Raw genomic sequence first — 26,139 nt, forward strand, 5'->3', positions numbered from 1 at the left:
CAAAGCACGCAGCTAAAAGATACTCACTTACAGTTTATTTTTGCCTGAAATTATTTCACATCTCTTTGTACACAGCTACAGAACAGTAGTAGTAAACCATTGGTAAAAGCAACAGTGCTAAGGAAAATGTTGGCTTAATTTTTCTTCTAATTTGTTTTATTCTTTCTTCCCGTACTGCATCTTCATACAGCTTGGGATTTGAAGGGGGGGAAACCTGGCACGTTACTTGAGTTAAAATTCAATTCCCCTTTCACTCATTAAAAAAAAAAAAGAAAAAAAAGAAAAAAAAAGATGGAAACCTCATGATTTGGGCAGCAACAGAGGTTAAAAATAAAATATAAAATAAAATAAAACTGAAACAAAACAAAACAAAAAAGAGAACAAACAAGCAAAAACAAAAAACACACAAAAAACCTATAGAAAACAAAACCAAAACAACAAAACCCAAAAGCTTGGCTTCCACTGAATAAGATTAAATATAATATATTTTTATATATTAAAAAAAAAATGGCTGCATGTGAAACCTTGAGGTGCTGAAGAATAAAATAAAGAAATGAAGGTGTTAAAACAGAAGAAAGAAAACATCATTTTGTTTTGGTTTGCTTTTTTTAAATAAGCAGGTCTGTACAACAAAGGCTCATTATGAAAAAAAGGAGTCGACAGCGCAGATATAAAAGAAACCACAATTATTAAAAAAATCACCTTCTAAGCAATTGTGGAGTTTGAAAAATGTAGCAGTCACATTACAGACAGGTCAGAGCTATCAGATCAGCAACAACGCTATTTCTTCAGTCTCCCCAGAGGAACATGCAGAACAATGCGTGCACAGAACAGGTAGTGAGGGAAAGGGAAGGGGAGGGGGGGGAACAGAACAAACTGATGCACAACATGGAGGGAGAGCTTTTTTTTCTCTTTCTGAAATATTGGACGTACACAGAAAACAACAGAGGCAACTTGTAAAAGCTACAGAGTTTGGCGAATACCCCATTGGCAAAATACACGGTATCTCGTTCCTATCCCCACATTTAAACCTGACACAGTTTAAAAGACTAGAAAAAGCTTATAGGCTTCAGAAGGAAATGTGGCTTGTATTAATCTCTGCACCCTTCCCCCTACAGCTATAACCCCATGAGAGATATTTTCCTTCCTACTTGGTAACAGGAAGGAAATATCTTATAACAGTAGAGGCATTTCGAAGTCAGAAAGGACAATGTGATGAATGTCGTGACAGAGAGAGAGTATAATACAGTATGCATTACTGAAAGGCAATTCTTCAAAGAGGACAAATCCTTTAAAAAAAAGAAATACTAGTAACAAGACAGCAAACTAGTTTATACAGTTCTAAACACAAAAAAAAGAAAGAAAAGGTAAAAGAATTAACAACTCATAAATAAAAGACAGGTCCCAGACCTGTTATTTGTGAACCATTTTCTTAAATAGGTGCATAATGTAAATCTTATGTACAAAAAAGAAAAACAACTACTTTGTGTAACAACTGCAGGACAAGGGGGGGGAGGTGAAAATCATACTGGTTTTGGTTTTCTCCTCTTGAGATTTCTGTAAGTTGGATTTTCTGGAGCAGAACTGGTGGCAGAGTTCTGACTACCTGGGCGCCAGCCAAGAAAACCCAGGCAAATAACAACAAACGAATTATTCTTTTTTTTTCTCCACACCGCATAAAACACAAAGGCAAATAAAACCCACAAAGGTTTTTTTTTTGTTTTGTCTTTTTTTTCTTCTTTATAATCCTCTTGCTGCTACAAAGTTGTTTTTTTTTCTTTTTTCTTTTTTTTTTTTTTTTTTTTTTTTTACTTTTCTATTTAAATTTATGTAGATTCGTGAAATCACAAAGCTGAAAGAATCCATCTGGGTCCAGGCTTGCCCTGTCCCCCCCCCAACACACACACACACACAACACCACTCCTCTCCCCCACAACCACAACTCCTGACACCAAATCCCCAAAACTCACTGCTCTACAGGGATTAGACAAAAGTTATTTCTTAGTTTGTTTTTTCTCTGTTTGTTTTAAAAATCCTTTCCTCCTCGCAAGAAGCAAAAGAGAAGAGTCGGAGGCAGAGATTTCACCACGCTTCGGTGTAGCGGACATCCACTTCCTTCAAATTGGGTAGTTTCGCCTGTGCGGGAGGGTAGGGAAAAGGCAGAATTAATGACATGTGTTTAGGACTCGGGGATAAAGTTCCTGGCAAATCCATACCATCAGGATCCTGGGAGGGTGGCTCTATAGGCCACAAAGTGCAGGGAGATGCACTACACCCAGCAGAGTACAGGTGGAGCACACAGGTGTTAATGAAGGGACACAGTGCAGAGCCTTCATGGACACACAGGACCAAGTCCAACTAGTGGCTTTGGTAGCATCCATGCATCAGTCACCAGGTCCAGATCAGGTCTCCTTCATTATATACAGGCTTAGCAAAACGGGGCTTGGTGCAACCTGCTCTAGTGGAAGGTGTCCCTGCCCATGGCAGGGGGTTGGAACTGGGTGAGCTTTAATTCCTTCCAACCCAAACCATTCCATGATTCTATGAAAACCTGTCTGTCAAACTGCAGCAAACAGCCACACGCTACTTCTTCAGCCTCCACTCAGTCACTGCTCGATTTTTCCCTCCATGTATTAAAACCATCTGAGTGTGTTTTATCAACTTCTGGTGTCTTTGTAGTCTCCTTTCCATAACTCACTGCTGTTGATCGTATTGTTCCTCAATTACCCTGCGCGAGGCAGAGGCAAATCTGGTGTTTGGAGGGTTCCCACTTGCCGATCCTGTTTCCGTGCTCCCTGACCATAATCGTATAGCTAATTCTCTCAAAACAAACAAACACATTTAATTAGGCTAGGGCATAATTGAGGAGTTGGAAGTTTCTAGGAGTCATTATTACCTCACTCCTTGATTTATGTGCATGCATATTTTGATAAGAGCTAGTCATAATCCTACAGACACTGCCAGCAAATAATTTTTCAGTTAGGCAATAATGACTTCAGTAGTGGGTGTTTATTTATTGTCTGGTTCAGCCTGCCTGGTACATATGTGGGCGTCTGTGTGTGTGCAAGCGTGTTTAGTGGGGTGAGGGATGGAGAAGGGAGAGGAAATGTCATCACTGGCATGTGCCCCAAGTGCTCTCGCAGACCAAGGGCAGAAGAAGGAAAGATTTGTATCAAAAACGTGTTCTTTGAAGTCTGAGCTGTTCCCAACAGACCTACAACCATGTGCCCCAGGGGAAGAAACTATTACCCTCCCTTTGAACACACAGAGCTCTGACAAAAATGGCCACTTAGATAAATCTCAATGAAAGAGGTGAGAGGGGGGAAAAAGTGACGCACAAGTTTCCTCAGCTTTTTTAATTCTCTGCAATCATCAGGCCTTTGCTCACAGCCAGTTTTGCTGTTTGCCCTGGCAAGTCACTTTCTCAGTTGCTGCTAAGGACTGTTAATGCAATACCAGAGCAGAGGGAACTGGTTAGGAAAACATGAGTTTCGGTACGAACTTAGCGGCAAAGGGGCTCAGAAGCAGGGGTAGGACTAGGGGAGCATTTCAAGAGACTTGATTTCAGAGCCCTAGGCCAAATGCAGCATTGACCTCGATTGTCTGTAAACGCTTGAGGCTCCATTGTGTGAACCCATCTGCAAACCAGCTGTTAATTCCAAGGGCGACTTCTTTGCATATACAATTGTGACACAAGCTTTGAAAACCTGATCTTGAAAAATCCACCCTAGCAGCATTGCAACCAAGTCCCCAGGGTAGCCCTGGCTCCACAGCCAGAACCAAAGAGAGATGCTGCAGTTAGAAAGCAGAGCAGCTTCAGGACTTGCCTCAAGTTCGAAACTCAACCCAAGTTTGTAAGCCTGGCACAATCGAAGGTTTCAACACACAAGACAACATAATGTTGAGTATCTTCTTCAGCCCTTGAGTTTATAGGGTAAGACTTTGGGAGATGCAACTCAAGCAACATCAGAGTGAAGCTGAAGTCCACCTAAAGTCATGAAAGCCAACACATCTCAGGCAGTCTTTGCCTGAAACCACCTGGGCTATTCCCCTCCCACAGCTACATTCTAGTTCTTGACACCATTTTGTTAGGGCAGCTGTAAATTCATAGTACATATCTCACAGGTCAAACTCAGGAGCTGGGCATTTGTGCAGGCATTTCTGTTTAAAGCCCAGGTCCAGTCCAAAAGGTATCAAAGATAAACCTGTACCTTTTCCAATGCTTTTAATTCTCCCTTTGCATTCTGCATCAAGGCTCCGTAATGCTGTTCACCCACATTACTTTTGATCCTGTTAAGAGTACAGGACACAGCTCTGGTGGTGTGAACTAGATTCTACTGTACCCTCACCAGAAACAAACAATATGCTCCTGTTTCTGAAATCTTTACTGTTGATAGCACTGGTGAAAAGACTCAGTTTCTGATTTCATCTCATACTCATCTATTCAGCATATTAACTGTTTCCTGAGTCAGTCAAAGCCAGCAACCTCACAATGCTGTTTTCAGTCATCACCTCCCCAAAACAATCCAGTTCCCCCTCTTCAGATGGCTCTCATGCTATCCACTCCACAGGACCAGTTCTCTCTGCCCTAGGCACTACTACCAGGCACTTGCAAAATGTGCAAGTCCTTGTGGTCCAGCTACTTTTCATCTTTCGTGGGTGCAATTCAGAAATACCTTGAGATCTTCGTAGGTATCTGCTGAAAGTTTGGTGCTGTTCATATTCAGGCTACACAGGCTCTTCATGGCTAAAACAGAAAACACACAGATATTTATGATCATGCTGCATTTTCTTAAAATATCAAGCTTACGGTAGGTCAAAGAATAAACAAGACACGACTGTGTGCGGTGCACTCAGGAAAAAGCTGAATAGTGTAAAATATAGAAGTACAAATGGATAAACAGCTGTTTGGGCCCTCATCCAGGAAAAAGTCCCTATTTAGGAAGGGCCATTAAGCATATGCTTAAGTTTGCTGACTTCAAAGGAGTTCAGGCAACTTCTCATAATCAGTTTCCTGCACATTATTCTGCACAGTGCCCGTTCTCAGTGCACGGTGCACGCAGAGGCCATGCTGATCCAGCAGTCCTCCCTCCCCCCATTTCCATTTTAGGCTCCAGTACTTAGCAGAATAGTTTCCTAAGATGAGCCATAACTACTGGCCTGTCTGGCATGTCTGTGTAGGATCAAGCCTATTAAAGGAGCCCTTTAAACCCAACAGGCGAGGTTTATAATACACTATGTAGGAAAGGGTTTCATTCTGGCACATCGAGCAGCTCGCAGTGCACGGGGGAATCCTGAATGCTGCTTAGATGGCCCTGCTCTGCCTCACCCTATTTAAATAGCAAGAGTTTCACCTCCCCAGAAAGAAGAAACAAAAAAGGGCCAGAGAGGGTACGAAACCTGCTGCTCACAGTTGCAAAACTCACTAATAACTTGCTACGTGGTTTTGCAATCTTCCCCTCCTGCATCACAAGGTCAGACTGCCACCTGAGGGGACACCGCACACAAAACAAAGCTGAGAAGTCTCAGGGCAACAGGTCACCACGTGAGATTGAGACAAGTGCCGCTGGTAAAGTCAGAGGCAGAGCCAGAGTAGAGTCTTGGACAGCAAAGCCCGCTGAGCACTGGGCTCAGATCATCATCCTGCTTCCCCTGCCTGCAGCTTAACAGCCCAGCCACTTGAGCAGGCAGGGAGGAGGGAAGTTTAAACCCAAACACAACCAAAGCCTGTCCTAAATCCCTGCGGAAGCAGCGCCGTGGCAGCCGAGAAATCAATCTTCTGTCTGAACCCACGTGAATTCCTCCGAACCCATGTCATTTTCCTCTGTAGCTTATTTTGGTCACTTACAACTAAGTGCCAGCAGCCCAGCATCTGTGACAGGCGTCTCGCAGAGGTTGAGCACTTGCAGCATCGTGAGGTGTTCAGAGAGAAGCCGCAGCCCTGCGTCTCCAAACTGTGGGGCAAAAGCAGAACTGCTTTCAAACAGTGCATGAACATCACGTGCGAGCTGCTCGGTGCAAACACGGCACATTGAAACGAGGTTTGCAGATCAGTCCTCAAAGCCACACTCTGATTGTTTACCAGTGTCTCAAGTGACAGGAGAGAAAGCAAATAGATCTATCCCTGCTTTTGCAGATGGGGAACAGAAAAATTAAGTGACTTGTGCACACTTAACCACAGGCCATCATTTAATCAGAATGGTGCCTTTGAAGTCTGGACTTTGTATGAGGGCGTTCCCACCAGGGCTATACAAGATGGTTATGGCAGGCTCAGTCAGTTCCCAACCACATCACAAAACAAGAGCATAATGCAAGTGGTATTAATTAGCTATTTTGGTCTCAAGAACAATGCACTATTGATTGGTAATTGTTCTACTGACCCACTTGGTTTCTGTTGTTGCTAAATCCTAGATTAATGGAAACCAGGATATCACAAAATAAATGGAATTTAAACTTTTTTTTTTAATAATTAAAAAAAAAGATGATACAAAAAGCAGGCTCTTTGTCCAGTAAAATCAAACCCATTTCGAGCAAGAAGCATCAAAGTTTTCAAATCCCAAAGTTACATTGTTAGAACAAATCTGGAGGAGACACAAGGCAGTGTTAAAACAAGCAAGCAATCAGATTGGACTTCATATTCCCCACAAAAAAAAGAGGAAATTTCTGGGATACAAAAGTAGTTAGGAAAACAAAACAAGATTATTTACATGACATTTGGGTGGGGAAAAAAAATGCTGCTTTTGTGGTTGCACTGAGAATAAACTATTTTCAGTGAGCACTGCAAATAGGTGCTAACAGAAAATGGGGAAAACCTGTTCAATGGAGAACCTCAGAGACCAAAACCAGCAGGGAAATGTAGAAGAAAAATTTAACTTAAAAAGCTCTTTCAATTAACAACTGAATAATTTATTCAGTTAACTTGGCTTCTTTCTGCTTACAAAATAGAATCATGGAACCATAGAATAGTTAGGGTTGGAAAGGACCTTAAGATCATCCAGTTCCAAACCCCCTGCCATGGGCAGGGAATAACCACATTCTCATTTATAGTTTCCTTCCCACATTCTCATTTATAGTTTCCTTCCATTTATTCATTATTTGAGTTTCTTTTTGTTGCTGTTGTTTTTAAACAAATTCTGGTTGATCAGCATTCAGAGCAGTTCACTGCCTGCACTGTAAAGACTCTGCTTCACTTGACCAGATGAGCTGCACAGACTCCTTTTTGTCACCCCAAATGGGTGAAAGCATAAGTGCTTCTCAGATAAAAAGCAGCACAGCAAAATACACAGTATCAACAACAGCCAACTGGAACATCCAACCCAAGCAGCAGCTCCTTTATAACTGAAAATAAAATGGAAGAAATAATTAAAAAAAAAAGGTGGCAAAGAAAAACCAGCCTCCAAGATGAACTAGACCATAGACAGGCCCTGTAAAAATAGCACAAAGACAAACTCATTCTAAACAAGCCTCTTCACACTCTCTTCTCCTGCTGATGTAATGTGAAATTTCAGAACTAGTCAGCACTGGTTCCTGCTCTGAGTTTCAGTCTGCAAAGCACTTACCTGAGTTGACCACAGGTTCAGCTGCTTGAGAGAAGGCAGTTTAATGAGGTGCTCAGCACAAGCACTTGTCACATTGGTAAAGGCCAGGCTGAGGTTTTCCAGATTCCCAAAAGATCCTGAGCTTAGTAAGCGGGCCAGGTCTGCATCCTGAAAGCAAACCAGAGATGGATGAGCAAGACTATCGACTCCTCAGCCTGCAACGTGCAGCGGTATCACGGATACTGTTAACCAGCAGGAGCTGCACAATTATAAGACTTGTTTACAGTAATAGAGAACCACACAGAGAAGTTTCGGTTTGTTTGGCAGGCAGCTGGGCTCTTGTGGCAGTGTTGCTTTATATACCCTGGGAAAAACTTATCCAGACACAAGGACTGAAGTGTTCTTTGTGTGTGTATCCTTATGAGACACAAAGGCTTCAGTGGGCCTTTTAACTTAATGTTTCACTGCAGGTTCTAGATCCAAACCATACCCAGGACCATCACTTGGCCTCAGTGAAGTTAGTCTGGGTTTACACCAGCCTTAACTGCAACAGTGATGGGTCTCTTGCAGACCTACATGTCTAAGATCCAGAACTGGATATTGTGAAATCTCCTTTTTTTTTTTTAATGCAAAATTCTTCCCCAAAATCTACCATTCCAAATCTGCATGCCAGTATAAACCTGACAGACTGAGGCTTCGACTTCTATTGGAAACTGCTGCACAGGCCCAAGAATGGAAATACACCCTTACTTGTGTAAACTCCAGTTGTGTTGACAGAGAGAGTGCATGACTCCCCTCTCAACTCACCAAAACCCCTGTGCCACATGGCAAATATAAACCAAGTGTCTAAATATGTTAAGATAAAGCTTGTTTCTCTATTGACGTGATTAACTTACGGTGGACTTGGATGGCAGTGTTAATCTTGTGGGACCACCTTTTCTTTGCTGTAAGACAGAAGATATTTTGGTCAAACAAGCTGCCATTCTACATTTCAGACCATCTGAAGTCTATCAGGCTCAACACTAGGGCAAACCCTACTCCAATTTCAAAGCTCCCTGCCAGCCCTTCCACTCTGTCCCTGCTCTTTCTGCACTGACAGATTCTTTCCTGAGCGTGCTAGATGCAGGCCTGTTGCTACCCAGGGGACGTCCACTAAATACAGCTTCATGCTGTGGGTCAGCATTTTGTCTGATTCAGCCTTCCATTACTTGGTTACTTTCACTTTAAAGAAAACTGCCTTAAAATGCTGGGCTAAGATAACAAAGGGGTTGAGGCTGCACAGCTGATAAAATCATTTGTCTGGCTTTAAAAAAAGCATATGCATTTCAGGCAGGGGTTAAAGACAACAAATACAAGTGTGAAAGAGGGAAGATTGTGGGTATGTCTGCATAGGTGAAAAAGTGGTAATGAGAGCACTCAAATTGTAGATCCCATCTTTAAAACTGGGGGGGGGGGGGGGGGGGGGGAAGAGGGGGGGAATCTTTTTCTCATAGGCTCTTGCTCTGAGAACTAGACCTAAAGACCATCTCATGAAATGTTATGAATGTCACAGCATTAAGAAATGCTGGCCAGCACTAGAACCGTTTGCTATTCATACGTCAAAAGGTGGCAGAATTCGACAAGCTGACTTGCAAGATCTTGAGACATCAGGATTTCACCTTCTTTCACACAGATTCTAAGCAGGTTATTGAATATCATTCATAAACATAGTATGGGATTAGACACATCAGTAAATATCACACAGTATATATATTCACAGTAAAATCCTCCAAATACTGCTCCCATCCTGTTGTTAACTGGGAATTTCACACCCTGCTTGTCTTTCTTTTGTACCTCCATTTCTGGAGAGGACAGACCACAATGTGCTATGGCAATACTGCATGCCCGGTGACATACCAGCTCTTTTAACTCCCTCTGCCTGTCACACAGCTGTTCATACATTCTCTTTCCCACGTCTGTGCTTTCCAGGGTAGAGATGATCTGGAGCTGGGTGTCATTATTTTCAATGATGTTGTATTCCAGCATCAGACATAAAATCTAGCAGCAGAAAGAAAGAAGAGTGGTCACCGCAGTATTTATATTCAGCTGGTTCCAAATATCCTAATTACATTGTCCATGTAGTTTAAATTACTTGGGTAAGTTCTGAGAGCACGCATTATTCAGGCTAGATGAGAGGATCACAGCAACCTTTGCTGACCTTCCAACACAAGAAACCAATTTTTATTCGTAAAGAATGAACTCTAATGTCTGAAAGTCAGACTATCTACCCTGTCTTCCATTAGTGCTCATTCCTTCTGACTGAGAGGCGCAATTACTTTGCATCAGTCCTGGAAGATGGATCCATGCCACAGCCTGATTCAGAACAGGTACAATCGATCCAGTATTTCCCAGGTACACTGGCTAGACTGCAGATTGGCACACTTGGGATATCAGCATCAGCACATCAGTAGCAGAGCAAAGCAGCTCCCTAAGTGCTGGATTTTCTGTCCCTAAGCGCGAGCAGAATGCAGGTCCAGTGTATCCTGTCTGCAAGGCAGGTTAAGGAAAGGTCAGGGAGGCTCCAAGAAATGGTGATGCTGGGAGCTTGCTGCTGTGGCCAGAACACCTTACATCTCACTGGGAATATGCCTCACTCCCCCCTGGGCAAGAGGCTGCCATAGGTGCTGCACAGGAGCAAGTTAGACACCAGGGAATGATTCCAATGGGTTGCATGGGCTTAGGACACAAGCTGCACCCCTCATGCTGCCCTGCGTTTCCAGCCACACATCATGCCATTGCAATTAGAATGCAAAGCTTTTATTCCCTGCATCATTCTAATTACCTTTAATAAAAAAAAATCAAGCAAAATTATATTCAAATTCACACAGTGCACTCTGTTATTTACTGGATTAAATTAGCACACACACAGATCTAGCTCAAGGAAAAACTGTAATTTCTTCCACCTATTTAACCATGCTCTATTTCCATTTAAAATGCATGATGGCATTTATCAAGAAAGATCTTCAAAGCAATCCAGAAAAATATGTTTAAACTATTAGTGCAACAAAAATAACCAATCATAGGCACCCAAAAATCAGTTTATTAATGCAAGTAAATAAGGTTTTGTAAATGCAGTACTTACGCATTGTTCATTTTGCACGTGGCAAGACAAACATCAGGATTTTAGTCATGGAAAAGCCTTGCGGTTCTGAGTTCTGACCCCTCACCACAGACTACATTATCATGGATTGCCATTTATTTCCCAACTTAGCCTCTCCAATTGACTTAGAGCAAACAATCTCTCTCCAAATATTCTTGCACTCACTGTTCATATAATTTGCACTGCAGAACAACAATATTCCATTATGCTTGGTTTCTACAGTTCCACTAGACCTAATTCTGGGAAAGGCAGTGTGAAACCTGAACACTGCTCATAAACCATAACCACATATGTTTAGGGCTTACCTCAACCATTGTCTGGTTACCCCTTAAGGCCAGCAGCATGCAAGGTCCCAGTTTATTTTCAGCCAGCGAAAGCAGAAACTTCTTTGTTTTATAGCAGGATCCCATTAAAATATGCACCTATTTGAGAAACAGAGTTAAATTAGAGGCGTTAGCCTAAGAAACATATGTACCTCTGGAAGCGACATTGTTAGACAGTCACACAAAACGTAGACAAATCTAAAGAAAAGGGGTCCCTCATTACCATTATGGTTGCAATCTCTCAACAGCTTTATTGCTGATTGGAAGTGATACCTAGTGAGATCTGAGGGAGTGGGTAGTTTTCCTCCATGAAGGAGCGCAGCTGACAGAGGCCTGATACAGGCTCCCCAGGAAACATCAAAGCAGCTGTGCAATTGTCCCCATCCCTAGTAACACAATGAACCCAGCCCCAGGGGAACCACAGGAGACTCTTCCTTCACATCTGTTTGCAGTCCAGTTTCTCTGGAAGTGGCAGCTGGTGAGCAAGGGTTGTGTGGGCTGGATGCCTAGGTAAAAGGCACTGGTGCTGGCTGAACACTAGCCTTGGTTCAAGGGTGGTGACAGACAAAATCACCTGTTTGGAATGAGCAGACAGGAACTGACTGGGAAAGGAAGGAATGCCTTAAGAAAGCAGTCCTGAGCCCTAAGTCAGAGATGACTTCATGTGCTTTCACATGCTCTTGTGTCATTATCTTGCTTTCTCTCTTGCTCAGTTTTCTCTGAAAGGAAAGAAATGCTGAGAACACTGCCTGAGTAAAACTCTCTTGAGTCCACTAGTTGACAACACTGTCCCGCAGACTTCTACCTCCAGAGAGCATCGGATGATATCACATAGTAACACCTATGGCAGAAATGCAAAGCCACTTTTACAAATGAAACGTTAAAGAGTCTCTTCTCACAAAAGATACTGGCAATATTCTCTCCCATTGAAAAGCCCTAGAGATTAGCTGCAGACAATTTCAGTTTCCCAGCTAAAGTCCTATTTTATGGCCCAGACAGCTGATTCACCAGTTTGCTGGCAGAGCACTGTGTGACAATTTGTAGTTTCCAGTGACCTGGGCAGTAAGAGCTCCATTAACTACAGTTAAGTCTACATTACAATAAACTTGTAAATACGTTCTGTGGTTCCCCTGGTTCATAGTATTGCCTGGACTATGTTCAACACTGCTGAAAATATCACAACCACGCCATGGTGGGGTCAGTTCTATGCAGATCATGTGCTACCATGCAATTCTTCTTCCTCGTGGCTTCATTACCAGCAAGGCCTTTAGAAAAAACACAAAATATTTTCTTAAGCATCCATGTTTTTAAAGGTATCCTTTAAAAACAGTAAGCTTAACGCCAAGAAGGATTTAATTTCATGCAGTTATCATTAAACTTTTTAGGAGGTTTTCTTCAGTGATAGAAAATACTGATGCTACCACTTAACGCAAGGTCCATCTGTGATCAGGATGTTTTCCATACTTTAGTTGTTAGCAGCTCTTTAAGTATTTATCAACATCCTTGCAAAGGGCACAGAGTACTGCGTATTGATGTATGTTAGCACTGTGCTCTCATGCACGCCATCTCCTGATGCTCATAAATATCGCGGACCACAAAAGCTCTCAGGAGAAATTATATAATTCTGAAATTTTCTTTCCAAACATAAAAGACAGAATCAGTAAAGAGGGATGAAACCTTTTGTGAACAGTCTTTGTCCATTACCTGTTTTAAAGGTATCTGATCCATCTGGATTAAAGCGTATAATAAGTTTTAAGTGCAGAAACAGACGTGCATGTTCAGCATGAGGGAGATGCACAACGTATAGATCCCCCTGAAAGTCACTCCACTGTACACCCAACTTCAACAAACATTACTCCCCTTACCAGGGAAAGGAAGTAATACCATTTCCATCTTATTTGGTATATGGAGAATTAATAAACATCGAGACTTACGTGACTTGACCCAGGCTGCACAGGAAGCCAGTGGCAGCATCAGCGATTAAAACTTATTATTTTCTGTCTAGTCTTTCTGAGAGTTACAAAAGAAATAACTACTAAGAAATAGAATGCTGGTTTCTAATTATACGTCCCCACAACAATGTAATTGGGCAGAGAAACTGCTAACATATTTTTATATCTATATATCCACCCTTTGATAAATTCAATATTACTGCTGGCTTTAAATTCCAAGGTAGCCTATAAATGAAAAATATAGGTGTGGATGTGTGGAACAGTCTGTTGCACCTGCCTCCCAGTATTCCATATTCTGAAAGAGTTCTTTATACAGACAAACACATGTATTTATAAATACAAAAATACATATGCACACACACATACATATACACATGGTTCTGTGCACTACACAGTGCAAAAACAACCAAAGTTCAAGAAGAGAAAGCTGACATATTAGCCAAATTGTGATTGCAAGGAATTTCAATCGCTTTGGTGATATAAAGATTTAGCCTGGTGCGTACTTGTAGTTTACAGAACCATGACAAAACCGCATTACTTACTGCAAAGAAGTTACTAAACTCACATTATGGCAGACACGTACCATACTGGCAAACAGCTCCCCATCATCATCACATGCCACTCCACCAGGGCTGTAGAGCTGGAACCAGCCGTCCTTGCCAGCCCGCACACTCAGCAAGCATGAGTGGACCTGCCAAAAAGTGAAGACATTGGGAAGGTTACAGTTCCTGCCAGTAAGCACGGGTGTCTCCCACGCTTGGCCAAAAGAAGTCACTATAAAACCAGGGTCTGCTGGAAATCCACGGTTAATATTCCAATCTACAGAGCTACAGGCAAGTCTCCACTCACAGAATCATTTCTGCAGCACAAGCAAGGAAGGAAGCTGTATCATCACTCATTGCATGGCTTCTTTCATTCCCTTTACACAAATTTGCTCTGATCTAGAACAACTCCTTTCACTTGAAAAACCAAAACAAAAACCCCATCCCCAAAAGAAATAAAACAAAACCACAAATGAAAATGAAACAAAAAGACTGCAATTTCTGAGCTTCTGCCATTTTCCCCCCATTGTACCGCCATGTGTGTCTACACTTCTGATGTGATCTACACACCAAATGCAGTTGGCTAATGGCTTGCTCCTTCCAATCATTAAAAAAATCTTATTACTCCTGCTATAATAAAATGTGACCAGAGTCAGGGTGAAGGAAATCCACAAATTAACAGGAATACGTAAGAAGCTGCACTGAAGAACTGGCACTAGCAAGCTACCATTAGTCTAAATTTGGCCCACTGTAGAGATTACTGTATCTGTTCCCACAGCTTAATAGAGGAGTCTTAATTAAGGTTTTCTCCAGCTGATGATGTTGAACAAGCTACACGTGCAGCAGTCAGCCACCATGAGGCTACAGCTATGCACTCCTTCCAGTAACACACCTCCCACCCCCTTTCTCCTGCTAATTCATGGGAATTACGGTCATTTGCACACAATGTAACTGAAAAGCAGCCACATAAAACCTGTCATTTCACAAGCTGTAAGGGTCCCTGGATTTTGCTTTCCTTTTTTTTTTTCTTTTGTACGGAAGAAAAGCCCTCAGAGGTTAAGAGTGGGAAGATCTTACTGGTTGCAGTTTACTGCAGAGCAAGGACAGCAACTGATACCAGACAAGGAGGTCACAACACATTTATACATAAAGCCAGAAACCATTCATATTAACGCCGCGTGCCTTGACCGGCTATTACTCCCTAAGCAACATAAGCACAGCAAAACCACACCATCTTTTGAAACAAACTACTTAAGGAGAGATCTTCAGAGCAAGCATTCTTTCAGCTCCCCCTGTTAATACTCTGTGTAACCTGTCAATAGACTCACTTCTTGCCTCAGGTCTTCTGCAAATCTCTGAATCACGTATTTCAGTTCCCTGGGGGAAAGAAAAGGTAAAAGGACAAGAATAAGCAGTTGCTGGTTGCAGTATTCACGTGAGTGTCACATTTCTCTTCAATTACACTTTAAACTATATATATTCATGCACTTTACAGAGAAACAAGTTGAACTGCTTCCACAGGAAGGAAATGTGAGGGCTAAAAGTGATTACCAAGGACACTGTCTGTTCACAATAGCCTAGAAAAGGTTTCAGAGACATGCAGTGACAAACACGTTTGTAAACCCTATCAGCACTCAGTGCCTTTAGCCCTTGGGATACTGCTGCCACAGTAAATTACAAAGAAAACTACATCTTTTTATTATCAGCAGAACATGCTTACGGCCCCTCACAGGTAAAAACATTAGAGACACAGTACTGAATAATGAACCATTGCTATTATTGACCAGTACAAGTATTTTAAGTAACTACCCCCCTTCAATAAAACAAGCAAGCCCCCAAAACTTACTTTGTAAATTTCTCATGTGCAAGAGCCCTGAAATTTAAAACAGAAAATTATGAGGATTTGAGAGAAGGAAGGAAGGAAAAAAACAAAGAAACAAATGGAAAGAAGGATGGAAGGAAGGGAAAACAGAAAAAAGAAAAAGAAGAAAAAACAAACCAAACCAAACCACAACCACTACTCAGCTCTTTCCACATAATAAAGGATTTGCTAAGATACTGCAGCACACAAGACAAAAAGAATAATCTTTCCAAACAGATCAGGTAAAGTCTTCTTCATTAATCTAGGGGAGAAAACGAACGAAAACCAAAATATTACTTGGAACAAATCTTGTCGCTTTTCCTGAGTCCTGTCTAAGGACTTAGACTAATGGCAGTGAAAGCTTTGAGTCAGAAGAAAGCTAGTAGAAGACTTACAATAAGGCTGTATCATTACAGAATTTTGGCTACCTAGAAGGGTCAAGTGAATTCTTTAATTGCAGTGCAATTATAGTATGGTCACAACTAATTAACACCATGCATCAATAAAGCAATTAGCGGTCATTCTGTGAAGTGCCTTGCATTGTGGTATGGTTTACACCTCCCCCAGGACACATGTTTGACTTAGGCAAATGATGCCTCTGTTGCCTATCTCCAAGCTCTCGCTGTAGCCCAGGTAACCTGGCACGGAGGATTAGACCTCTCTGATTCAAGACATCAGGTCATTAGGGGATGTGATAAGCTAGCAAATTGTACAATTACAGGTTGTAATGTTTGTCCGTGGAGGTCTGCATTTTATAAACACTACTGCTCATTAATAGGTTTCCGAGGAAGCTTGGCTGATCCGTAGGGTAGCTTCTTCATTTAATGCAAAATACAAACGATACAGGTCTCTGTGACGCCAGTAAAGCCACCTCCTCCACTGAATCTCTCACTCTGCTCTTCTCTGCACCAGCTTTCTTTCCTTTCCTGTCTGCCTGTCTGCAGTTAACCATTTTTCTCTTCCACATCATCTTAGAGACATGGGAAGGGAAGATGAAGATGTCCTTCTGCCTCGAAGTAACTCTTCATTTTAAATCAACACTAGAGGCACGAAGCTCCTATTACCATCAGTTTTTACTTGACGTTATATTTCACCATAAAACAACAGTAATAAGAATATCTCAGTAAATACTAAGAGAGTGCAAACTTACTCCTTTGGAAATGGGATAGGTTGAAGCAAGCTGGCAAGGGCTGGTCTCCAGTCATCATAGTCTGACCTGAAAAATGAACATTCTGTTAACAGGTTAGCAAGTTTTAAACATGGTGTGTCAACAGTTAGTTCAGAAAGTTTGAAGCTAAAGTTGGTGCAGGCACCAAAACCCTTCTGTTTTACTGAGACACTCAAAAGATCCCCAGTGACATTTCCCTTTGAATTTCCAGCACATTCTCGAGTGAGGCACAATACATCTGGTATTCACAATGACTTCCAGAGAGTCACTGTGACTTCATGTTGATTTTATGTCAACTTAAAGAGTTCATGAAACCTGTTGACAATTAATCACTAAGTAATACTTTCATCTAAGTTCGTACAGCAATTACCAGGCCATTGCTATTTACAGCTCTGCTCTGCATTTAATTGGAGTTTTTTTATTTTGGAGTGGTTTTTTTTGCTATAAAACATAAGCTCATTTGTAGAAACAAACATACCCCCCAAATCCATTTTGACCTTGGCACAAAGAAATGGGTCAATTCAAACAGCACAGAATCTTTAGCTTAAGAGGAGAGGGACAAGTGAAGGGAACGCTGTGATGAGGAGTATAAGAGGATAAATGAAGATAACCAGAGCAGAGAGCAAAGGCCAGTGGACCCAGTATGAAGTGTCTGTTAGCACCACAGCTCCCAGCTAATGCGTTTTGTTTTCATCTCTGCTGTCAGTATACAGACAGTATACAGTACACTGCATACTGCAGACAGTGTACAGTATACAGACCAGTATACATGCAGGCAAGGTCTGTATGGCTCTGAGGAGCCATCCATAAGGGCATGTTCATGTAAACTAGGATAAAGAGAATGTTTTGCATGCACTGGCCACTGCAAACTAATCTGGGCAGCATATCATCTCAACCTATCTGCAAAATACCAGCTGCTTGAGCACACCTGGTAGAGCAGGTATGGCCTCTCGTGCAGCAGTAACACTTTGCATACTGCCATCCCTCTCCTCCAAATGATCTCAAGCATTTAGGGGTTAGTCAGCACTTACTAACTGCCCTACCGATGCACTGCATGAAAAGTACAATCATTGCAGGATGGATGAAGGATACAGAAGGTAAGAGAACTGGAAAAGTCAGCACCAAAACAGGGCCAGCCAAAGCCCAGATCCCGGCACTGCCTTGTGAGGCCATTCTCACTCCAATTTATACTAATGAGTACACACTGAAGTAAGAGCAGTAAATCTCATATAGGGTGAAACACTTTGGGATGTCTGTAGAAGGCAATGTACAAAGCCTACCACCTCCTCTTACTGCTGCTACCCTTTAGATTTCAGTTTGAAAAGTCAGATTATTGGCTGCAACTTATGGAAAACTTGGCTCAAAAGTATGGTGTTTCTTTAGGATAGAACGAAGTGTAATGTCCTCAAATGGACAGTAACTACTGATAGCATTAGAAACAGACAACATATGCACAGGAACCATTCCAAAATAATGCTTTTTTTTTTTTTGCAAAGAAAAGGTTCTATCCCAGAGAAACAGAAGATGGATGCATTTCCAAAAGTCTCATCCATTTATAGAACCACAGAAACCAGAAGTTTCTATAAATTAATAATACACATTATGTTGGACAGTCCACAAAGGCATGTTCATGGACATAAAGAAAACCTATGTGCATGAGTAGAGTATTCTTAAGGAGCAACATCAGTGCTGGCTCTTGAGTCCTCAAAGAACTGACAAGTCTAATGACTTTCAATAAACATACCTCTGGAAATTCCTACTAAACTTGTGGCCAATTTTACTCTAAAACCAACACATTTTTATTGATAGATGCAAACAACTTTCAGAACAGGTTATTGTTCTTTAAGGAGAGAAAAGGCTGAGTTAGGAAATTCAAAGGTGTTAAAGGTGTTTCACATCACATGCGATACAGTACCTACAAATCTTGCCTCTAAGAAGCCTAAGAGCCACCTGGAAGCTTAGGTCCTGTGACATCTCAGATTAGTGCTCCACCACTAACATTCCTCCTTGAGCAATATGTGGAGTTCTGATCAGTAATAATGTGAACCAATCAGTTTTTCATGGATGATCTTCAAAGGAAATTGCAAGAGGAATTAAAAAGCTGCTTTGTAATAGACTAAGACCAAGTGAAACTGCAGACAGAATTGGACAGCATCACACCCTGACTTTTCTTGAAGCTGGGAGTTATGTGTGGCACCTATTTGCAGAGTAGGTCTGTGAGAGGACAGTGATAATAAACTATAGCTCATTTTCCCAGGAGGAGAAGAAAGGAAGAAAACTGTGTCCTGTGAAGCACGCAGAACTTGGTCACATGAATGGGACCCGAACATAACACATACACAGCCTGTAATCCCTTCAATCTGAGCCAGGAAACATGAAACAAACATAGCACAAGAATAAAACTAAACTACTTATTAAAAGCCTACGGTGTTTCTCCTCCTCCCACCTATTCCCTTTTCAAAAACATCTTCCTTCTGTCTGTGCTCATCTCATTTGCACTCTTCTTTCACTTCAGACAGTCGCTTTTTTTCTTTTCTCTTTTTTTTCAACCCATTCAAAGCTCTAGCACAAGAAAAAGTGTTTTGAAGCGGGGAAAGAAAGGGAGATAGATTAGCTCTGGCTGCAGTTAACAACCACTGCTACGAGCTAGACAAAGAGGCCATGCCAGGAAGAGTAGGGAGCACCTGTGACAAACTCCTTTTGGAGCTCTTCAAAGGGTGCTGGGCTTAACACTCACACTAATATACAGCTGAAATCCCAAACTGGCCTTATAAGGGGGGGAGAAGGACTCCCTGATGTATTCACCTGGTCTGATTTGCTCTTTTAAGGTGAGAAGCACCATGTGCTGGTAGGTCAGGGTGCCAAGTGGGTGAAGGCTGTCAGAGCAGTCACCTGCTGCTGCACACAGCTTTACTTACCCAGAAACCTACGCTGGCCAGAACACTGGCTTAACCATAATAATTAAGCCCCAACTGCAGTGACTTCGCCTCTAGGCCATCGTCGCTATTGGCCTGCCAACATAATACATTTTCCTTCCCCGGGATCACCTTTCACCAAAATGAAAACCTGCCCATGTGTCCTGTGAGGCACAAACAATCCAAAACACACTAGCAACCCGGGGCAACCCTGATAAACATGACATAAGAGAATCCACTTGGGATATTCAGAGCATGCCACTGACCTATCGGGGAATGCGGGGAAGGCAGGGGAAGCTCCAGTGGGTGCTTGCATTTGGAAAGCTGTCAGTCTTAACACCAAGAGATTGCATGCCCAGAGCCCTCTGTTTTTAGAGGGCAATAAAGACACAAAGAGTAACTACGTGGAAGCAGCTTGTTTTTCCAGCTTGGCACAATCAAAAATCTTTCAGGTAACTCCTCTGTTATCAGCAAATAGTAAGATGACCAAGCCCTCCAGACATGTACCTTGTCCCTTCTTTCCCTTGCTCTGTACCAAATTCCCTACCAGACCCCCTGTCATATAAGGCATAAACCTGCTATCTGCAAAACAGTGAGGCTTCTTTTTATGTCCAGCCTTCTCTGAGCAGGACTTCCTTGTTTTTCAAAAGAAGAAAACGTAGAACCATAGAAAGGCCCTAGACAGGTCCTGTCCTGGCTGCTGAGAACAGAAAAGTGCTCTTCCAGATGCCCAAACACTTGTACCCCCCTCTTGGGTCTTTGGGACCAGGGTAAAGTTGGCTCCTTGGGCAAACTTGCATTGCTGTTTCCTGATGCGATTACACTGTGAGCAGTGTAGGTCTGTCCTAGTCCAAGGAAGAGGATCCACAGCCCCTTTTACTGCAAATGTCAGTACAGCTGTTCAAGCACAAGTTTGGCTGTACAAGGAATTCTCTAATGCATGGAAACATTAACATGCAAGTAGGCGCTGGACAACACTGAGCATCTCTCAGATCCTCTAATTTAATGTGATGAAACAAAAGATTTCAATTAATTTACTGTATTTTCTACAGACTAGTTTAAGACTTGCAGCATTCAGGAGGCACTGACTGGCATCAGTAACACTATCAGAGTCCAGATGCATTAGAGAATATTGACACAGAAGTTTGATTAACTTTTGAGCGCAGGACAAAAATACCATGTTCTACTAGAGACTGTCTCCCCTTTAAAATCTGCCCTGACTTTGCGTCATCTGCCAGCATCCTTAAAGCCATCATTTTCTGGTCTCCTTTAGTATGCAATAGCTATGTTCTGTTACTCAGCTACATTAGAAAAGGGTCAAAGACGTTCTTGGTGAACTGGTAACAGCCACAAAAATGAACTTGATAATCTGTACGATTATCCTTCTGTGCAAAAAGTGAGGTATTGCAGTGATTATTAAATAACTGCTGCTACATTTTTATCAATATTAGAAGAGCTTTTTTTTCCCCCCAAAAAAAGTAAGTATTGTGTAGGAGTCCGGTGAACAGTAAGATGTCCTCTGCTGAAGGTACTCTTAAGAATCCTTATTTACTAGACTTTCAATAATTAAAATCTGCCTAAATAAATTACTCCCTGCTGTCCTAAGTTAATTATGTAAAAAAGATATCATTGTTGGTGACTCTCTTGTTTTGATGATAATATTGAGTCAGACACCTAAAAGAACAATTAAATTCAATGCTAAACAACTTATTTATGTTTGGCTTACCACTGTTATTAATTACAACATTATTTTAGTGACTGCCTGCTGAGAGCTCAGCTAGTGGATAGCAGTGGTCTTGTAATTAATGTTTTCTTCCTACTGGCATGTTCTGCGACTCTCTTTATAGTCTCAGTTTTTCTAAGTACAGTAATAGTATTTAGAGCATCAGAAAGCCATCGTTCAAGAAGAATCTGAGCATGCAAGGAATAAGCATCACAACAGCATCATCTTATATTTTTGTTAGTAACTACCAGCCCTTCTACAATGCTTTTTTATCACTGGTTTAAGAGTTTAAAAATCAACATTCAAAACCTTTACTTGTATTTTAATAGTAAGGAAACTAAGGTACAAAAAGAAGCAACTTATTTAAAGCCTCCCAGCAAACCAGTAGCAGAATCAGGAGCAGGACTAACTTCTGCATTAATGCTTTCAGGTCTGAAAAAACCCAAGGGATGAACAAGAATGGAAGGGAACCTAAATCAGTGGCTCTACCTTAGAAACCCATGCTGTATTCTCATAGGTTGTGACTTCTCAAGCAGAAGGTGGACTCTGGCAAGCCAGCTGAGGAAAGCTGCACCAATTTTGTAGTATCTCTGGTCCTTCACTATACACAGGTATTCTGTATACACAACCTGTGTGTACAGAATTACCCTTGTACAAGCCAGAAAATGGCACAAAGTTGCTCCCTACCTACAACCTGTAACAACAACACTGTTTGTGTTGTTTTTCACTGTTGGTATTGAAGAGCTTGACTTTTAAAAAGACACCAAACACAGCCAAAAAATACCTTATTTTAAGGTACAGAGTGAAATAAAAGTTCTTAGTGCAGGAAATTACATGGGAATTGACACCTGGCATATCAACTGTTTAAAATGTGGAGAGACTGTGCAGAAGAACATGCCCATTCGTGAATTTGTAAGTGTGTGTCAGCTGCGTGATGAAACCAAAACCGTCAATGCTTAGTGAGTCAGCATGCAAGCCAGCATCAGGACTGAGAGAGTTCATAGTGTTTATAGAAAACATCTAGAGTCAAGGGGACAGGAGTAAATACATGATGTGTTTAATGTAGCACCTGGGCGTGTGAAGCCACCAGATGAAGTGAAATCAGATGCTGTGCTATTTCAATGCAAGGTTCTCTAAAGACAGAGGAGACTAGGCCAGGGAAAATAAATTAACAAAACCAATTAGCCTTCAGCAACTTCCTGCTCAAGAATCTAATGGGAACAGTATCTTGGATTCACCTGTTCTACCTCCAGTTCTGTATGTGTGCTTATGGATGCATTTGCAGTGATTTAAAGAACTGTGTTGCAGATTCGTAGTATATATGTTGAAAAAAAATGGAAGCATGGAATCCTTGATTGCTTAAAAATAATTAATGTAGACATACAACAGTTTTGCCCAAAGGCATACTGCAACTCAGTAGCAGAGCTGGCTGTCAAAGCAAAGAGAGTTTTTTTGGGGTTGTTTTAGTGCAACTTTATTACAGGCTTCCATTCTGCAGTCCACCTTTTGTTTTTCTCCTCTGAATTTATTTATCCAGGAGAAAAACAAGCTTTTCCTGAAGAACTCCTTATTTTATGTTCCTTCTGAAGATACTGAGAGGATTTGCTGCCCAGGAAACCACAGAGCCATCAGTTTGTAAAGGCTATTTGAGCATTTGTTCACTAATAGAGGTCTGCCGCACCAAAGCAACTGGTTGACAAACACAGGCTCCACTCCAATACAAGTAAATCCAAACAAGTCATAAAACCTCTACAAAAAAGTGAAGGGAAAACACCTAAGTGGAAGACAAGATGCTGACCTCAACCAACTCCTGTTGAAGGCAGGGGAGCAGTGCTGCCTATCACTGCACAAGCACTGTGCCTAGCACAGACCTGCCTTTTTCTAGCTCTGTCTTGGGCAACCCCAAGAGCCCTGGAGGAGGCCAGTGGATGATTTTTTTGGTGGGCAAGAACAAAACAGAAACCACTGACAACAACATCCCATCTTCTGTAACATGCCTGAGGCTCACTGTACAAATAAGCTTTCCGTTTTCATCTTCCCAATGCTATTTTTAGAGCATATTGGCAGTGCCAGATGTCTCTTTGAAAGGCTGGACTCTTCAGAGCTGGAGTTAAGATTTATAACCATGCATTTGCTGGCCAAAGATGTTGAAGATGACAGGCCTGTGGGAAAAGCCCCCCATTGTTAAGATGACATTGTTTGAAAAGCTGTTTAGAATAGTTACTCACAGCATCTTGAGTATTTCAACATAACAGCCAAGGATCCTGTCTGCCTGGGCACTCAGCTCAATGCTCATGGTGCTGCAGGTAGGACTGACCATCAAGCAGTCAATCAGGTTGGGCTCGCTGTCATTGCCAGCATTGGCTGTCATCTTCTGATTAGCTGTGTTGGTGCGCTCCATTTCCACGTGGATCTCATTTGAAGTAACAATAGGTGGTTTGGTGCGAGATTCAGTCACGGTGGCCTCTTGAGAGACCAGATCAGGACTTGTATGAAGAAGGCGGAGAGGCAGATTAGGCTTTCGGTCACACTGCTGCTGGCATCCATTCCTGATTTCCTTCAGGCTCGGTGAATTGTCTCGGCTGAATTTTAAGAACAAACAAATAATTTCAATGTACAAACAATAGCAGAGCAGGAGAGAGCGTTCAACACTGAGAAAACAAGATCTTTGGCAATTTCCCACTGCATTTCACCCCAGCCCACTGGATTGCTTTCTTCCATGTAATTGGATTACTGCAATCAATTCAAAACATTAAAAAGCTCCAATAGGACTGCTCGGCAGTCCCTATTCTATAAAGATTCAAGCTTTTCATTACTCTAATTGGCATGTCAGTTTAGTATAAAGGTGAACTTTCCTATCCAAGTTGTGCAAAGCTGTAACAGAATCCATGCCCAACTATGTATCTGGCTACAGCACATGCCCAGACATTTGTCTGCAGCCCTCACGTCTGGAATTCCTGTTGGACACTAAGCAGCTCCTGTCCGTGCTCTACCATGAGGGAAGTCAGATAGGCATAAACAAACAGGAAACACAGCAGAGGGGAACCCTCAGTGTCTACTGGAAACTGGCTCGTGTGCCAAGAGCTGTGGCATCTATTTTGTGGTTAGTCAGGAATCAAGTTTTCCAGAATAATGGAGACAGCATTGTGAAAAAAGCTCATGCTCAGAGCTGTAGATACACAGGGATTTACACACCACCCCTCCTTCAAGACCTCAGCCTTCTCTTTGCTTTAGGTGTAACATGCACTTCATATGCCAGAAACGGAGCAAAAAAGCCACTGCTCTGGGTAGTGCTTACGTTGAGCACTTTCATCTGCTGCAGGCCTGAAAAGGCTGGTTATGGCTATGGCTGCAGCCTGCCTTAGAGGAATATCTCAAGAGTGGCCAAGCTCAGCAGGCAGCTGGCTGTTGAACTTCATCCAGGAAGTTACTGCAGTACTTCTGTACCGGGAAGTGACGAGCTCCTTGCAGCAACACTACTGTCCCCACTTGCAAGCATGGGAGCTAAAGATGTGCAGTAACAGATTGCCATGTTCGCTGCCCCCAAACATGCCACAGTTGAGTACAAGTGAATAAAGGCTCAGCATCTTTCAGGTTTTCAAGCAAAGAGCTTGAAATACAATCACGTATCTCCAAAACCACGCATGTGATTGACCAGAACCCCCAGACGTAACGCTAGCAATGAGGAGACACGCTCTCACATACCCACACCGGTCGTGTTTACAGATGCCATGCGCTTGGAAGTAATGTGCAGTCAGCTGGGAATTCATACTGACCTGTTGATAAATTCCTCGTAACACGAATAAATGGCTGCTAAGCAGACAGCTACAAGATTTGGCAGGACCCTGGGGTGGGGGCATTGTCCAGTTGGACCATGCATGCTGAAAAACAAACACCAAGGTGACATCATTGTGAAGACTTCTGTGGGCAAAACCAGTCAGACAGAATGGGGTGCCAGAACTGGATGCACTGCCTTGGGGAAACTTCATAAGGGCAACAGGAGAGCGTAATTTTAACCCTCTAAATCCCTTGTTTATGAAATGTATCTCCACAGCCCCCCCCCCCGTCGTCCCCCCCCCGCAATTTCACCATGACTGAGCATTATGTGGTCTCAAGTTAAGGGGAATCTCTCTGGAAAGCTCTGAGTCTAAATGCATAAGAAGAATGCACACACAGCCAAGTCCATGTGCTTCCAGTGTGCAGCTAAGCAGAAGACCCCAGCCTTATTTGAGAATTAGTTTTAAAATAAAAAAATAACGAAAAAGATACTTCAGCAACATTGCCTCAAGGACTCTTCTGATTTATTTGCTGTTTGTCAGTACCAAAAAGCACCAGCTACTCTTAACAGCCAGAAAAGAGATGAGCAGGGCTGTGAGAAGTAACACAGGTAAGCACATACACAGAACTTGAAATATACCACACATTAAATGTAACTAACCTATGAATAAACTTCTTCACCACCTCCATTCCAGCATTCAGCTCATTCAAAGCCAGAATATACTCCTGAGTAAAGAGCCGCAAACGAGGGCACTTCCCAAAATCCTGTCCAAAAAGGAGAGACTCAGTGAAGATGGTGAAACATGCCTGCAATGGACGTCAAAACTGGGCTTTCAAAAGGAATGAACTCAAAACACAACAAAATTCACTTTGTGCTGTTGCCGTGGGTTAAGCCCAGCCAGTAACTCAGAACCACAACAATTATGCTGACAGCTTCAAGAGCACTGTGTCACTCCATGCTGAAGTAGTGTTCTTCTCGCTAATAACAGTGTGCTTACCAAGCCTCCTCTTTCCCCCATACCCACCTTGAAACAAAAAGACATGGTTAGTGGAACAAAGCCCTACCTACACTTACATTTCTTTTGTACACTTCACTTTACACCTTCAGTTTGAAATGTATTTTTTTGTTGTTTTGCATTTTTCCTTACATAACTCCAAAATTTTTTTGAAATGCAACTCAAAAGTAATTTTTTTACTTCCA

General features: G+C 42.1%; 1 protein-coding gene across 4 annotated transcripts in view; it reads right to left on the reverse strand.

Annotated features, from left to right (window-relative positions):
- Positions 1-404: 404 nt before the first annotated feature.
- Positions 405-26,139, reverse strand: part of CMIP (c-Maf inducing protein) — a 137,668-nt gene continuing 111,933 nt past the window's right edge. For 3 of the 4 annotated variants that reach the window (XM_061475051.1, XM_061475053.1, XM_061475054.1), the window contains 14 exons: positions 25,600-25,703; positions 24,938-25,042; positions 23,390-23,743; positions 16,506-16,571; positions 15,341-15,367; positions 14,823-14,871; positions 13,518-13,643; positions 10,983-11,099; positions 9,435-9,575; positions 8,435-8,482; positions 7,560-7,706; positions 5,849-5,954; positions 4,677-4,747; positions 405-2,136 (listed from right to left, as the gene is read on the reverse strand). In XM_061475051.1, the coding sequence (XP_061331035.1) occupies positions 2,083-2,136; positions 4,677-4,747; positions 5,849-5,954; positions 7,560-7,706; positions 8,435-8,482; positions 9,435-9,575; positions 10,983-11,099; positions 13,518-13,643; positions 14,823-14,871; positions 15,341-15,367; positions 16,506-16,571; positions 23,390-23,743; positions 24,938-25,042; positions 25,600-25,703 (1,515 nt within the window). In that variant the 3' untranslated portion in view covers positions 405-2,082. The remainder of the gene's footprint in view (positions 2,137-4,676; positions 4,748-5,848; positions 5,955-7,559; positions 7,707-8,434; positions 8,483-9,434; positions 9,576-10,982; positions 11,100-13,517; positions 13,644-14,822; positions 14,872-15,340; positions 15,368-16,505; positions 16,572-23,389; positions 23,744-24,937; positions 25,043-25,599; positions 25,704-26,139) is intronic. The other variant, XM_061475052.1, reaches the window with a different exon arrangement.

The sequence above is a fragment of the Pezoporus flaviventris genome, unplaced genomic scaffold, assembly GCF_033815535.1.
Source record: "Pezoporus flaviventris isolate CSIRO_AGI_PZ_B2104156 unplaced genomic scaffold, CSIRO_AGI_Pfla_v1 ptg000082l, whole genome shotgun sequence".
In the NCBI taxonomy this organism is placed as follows: Eukaryota; Metazoa; Chordata; class Aves; order Psittaciformes; family Psittacidae; genus Pezoporus; species Pezoporus flaviventris.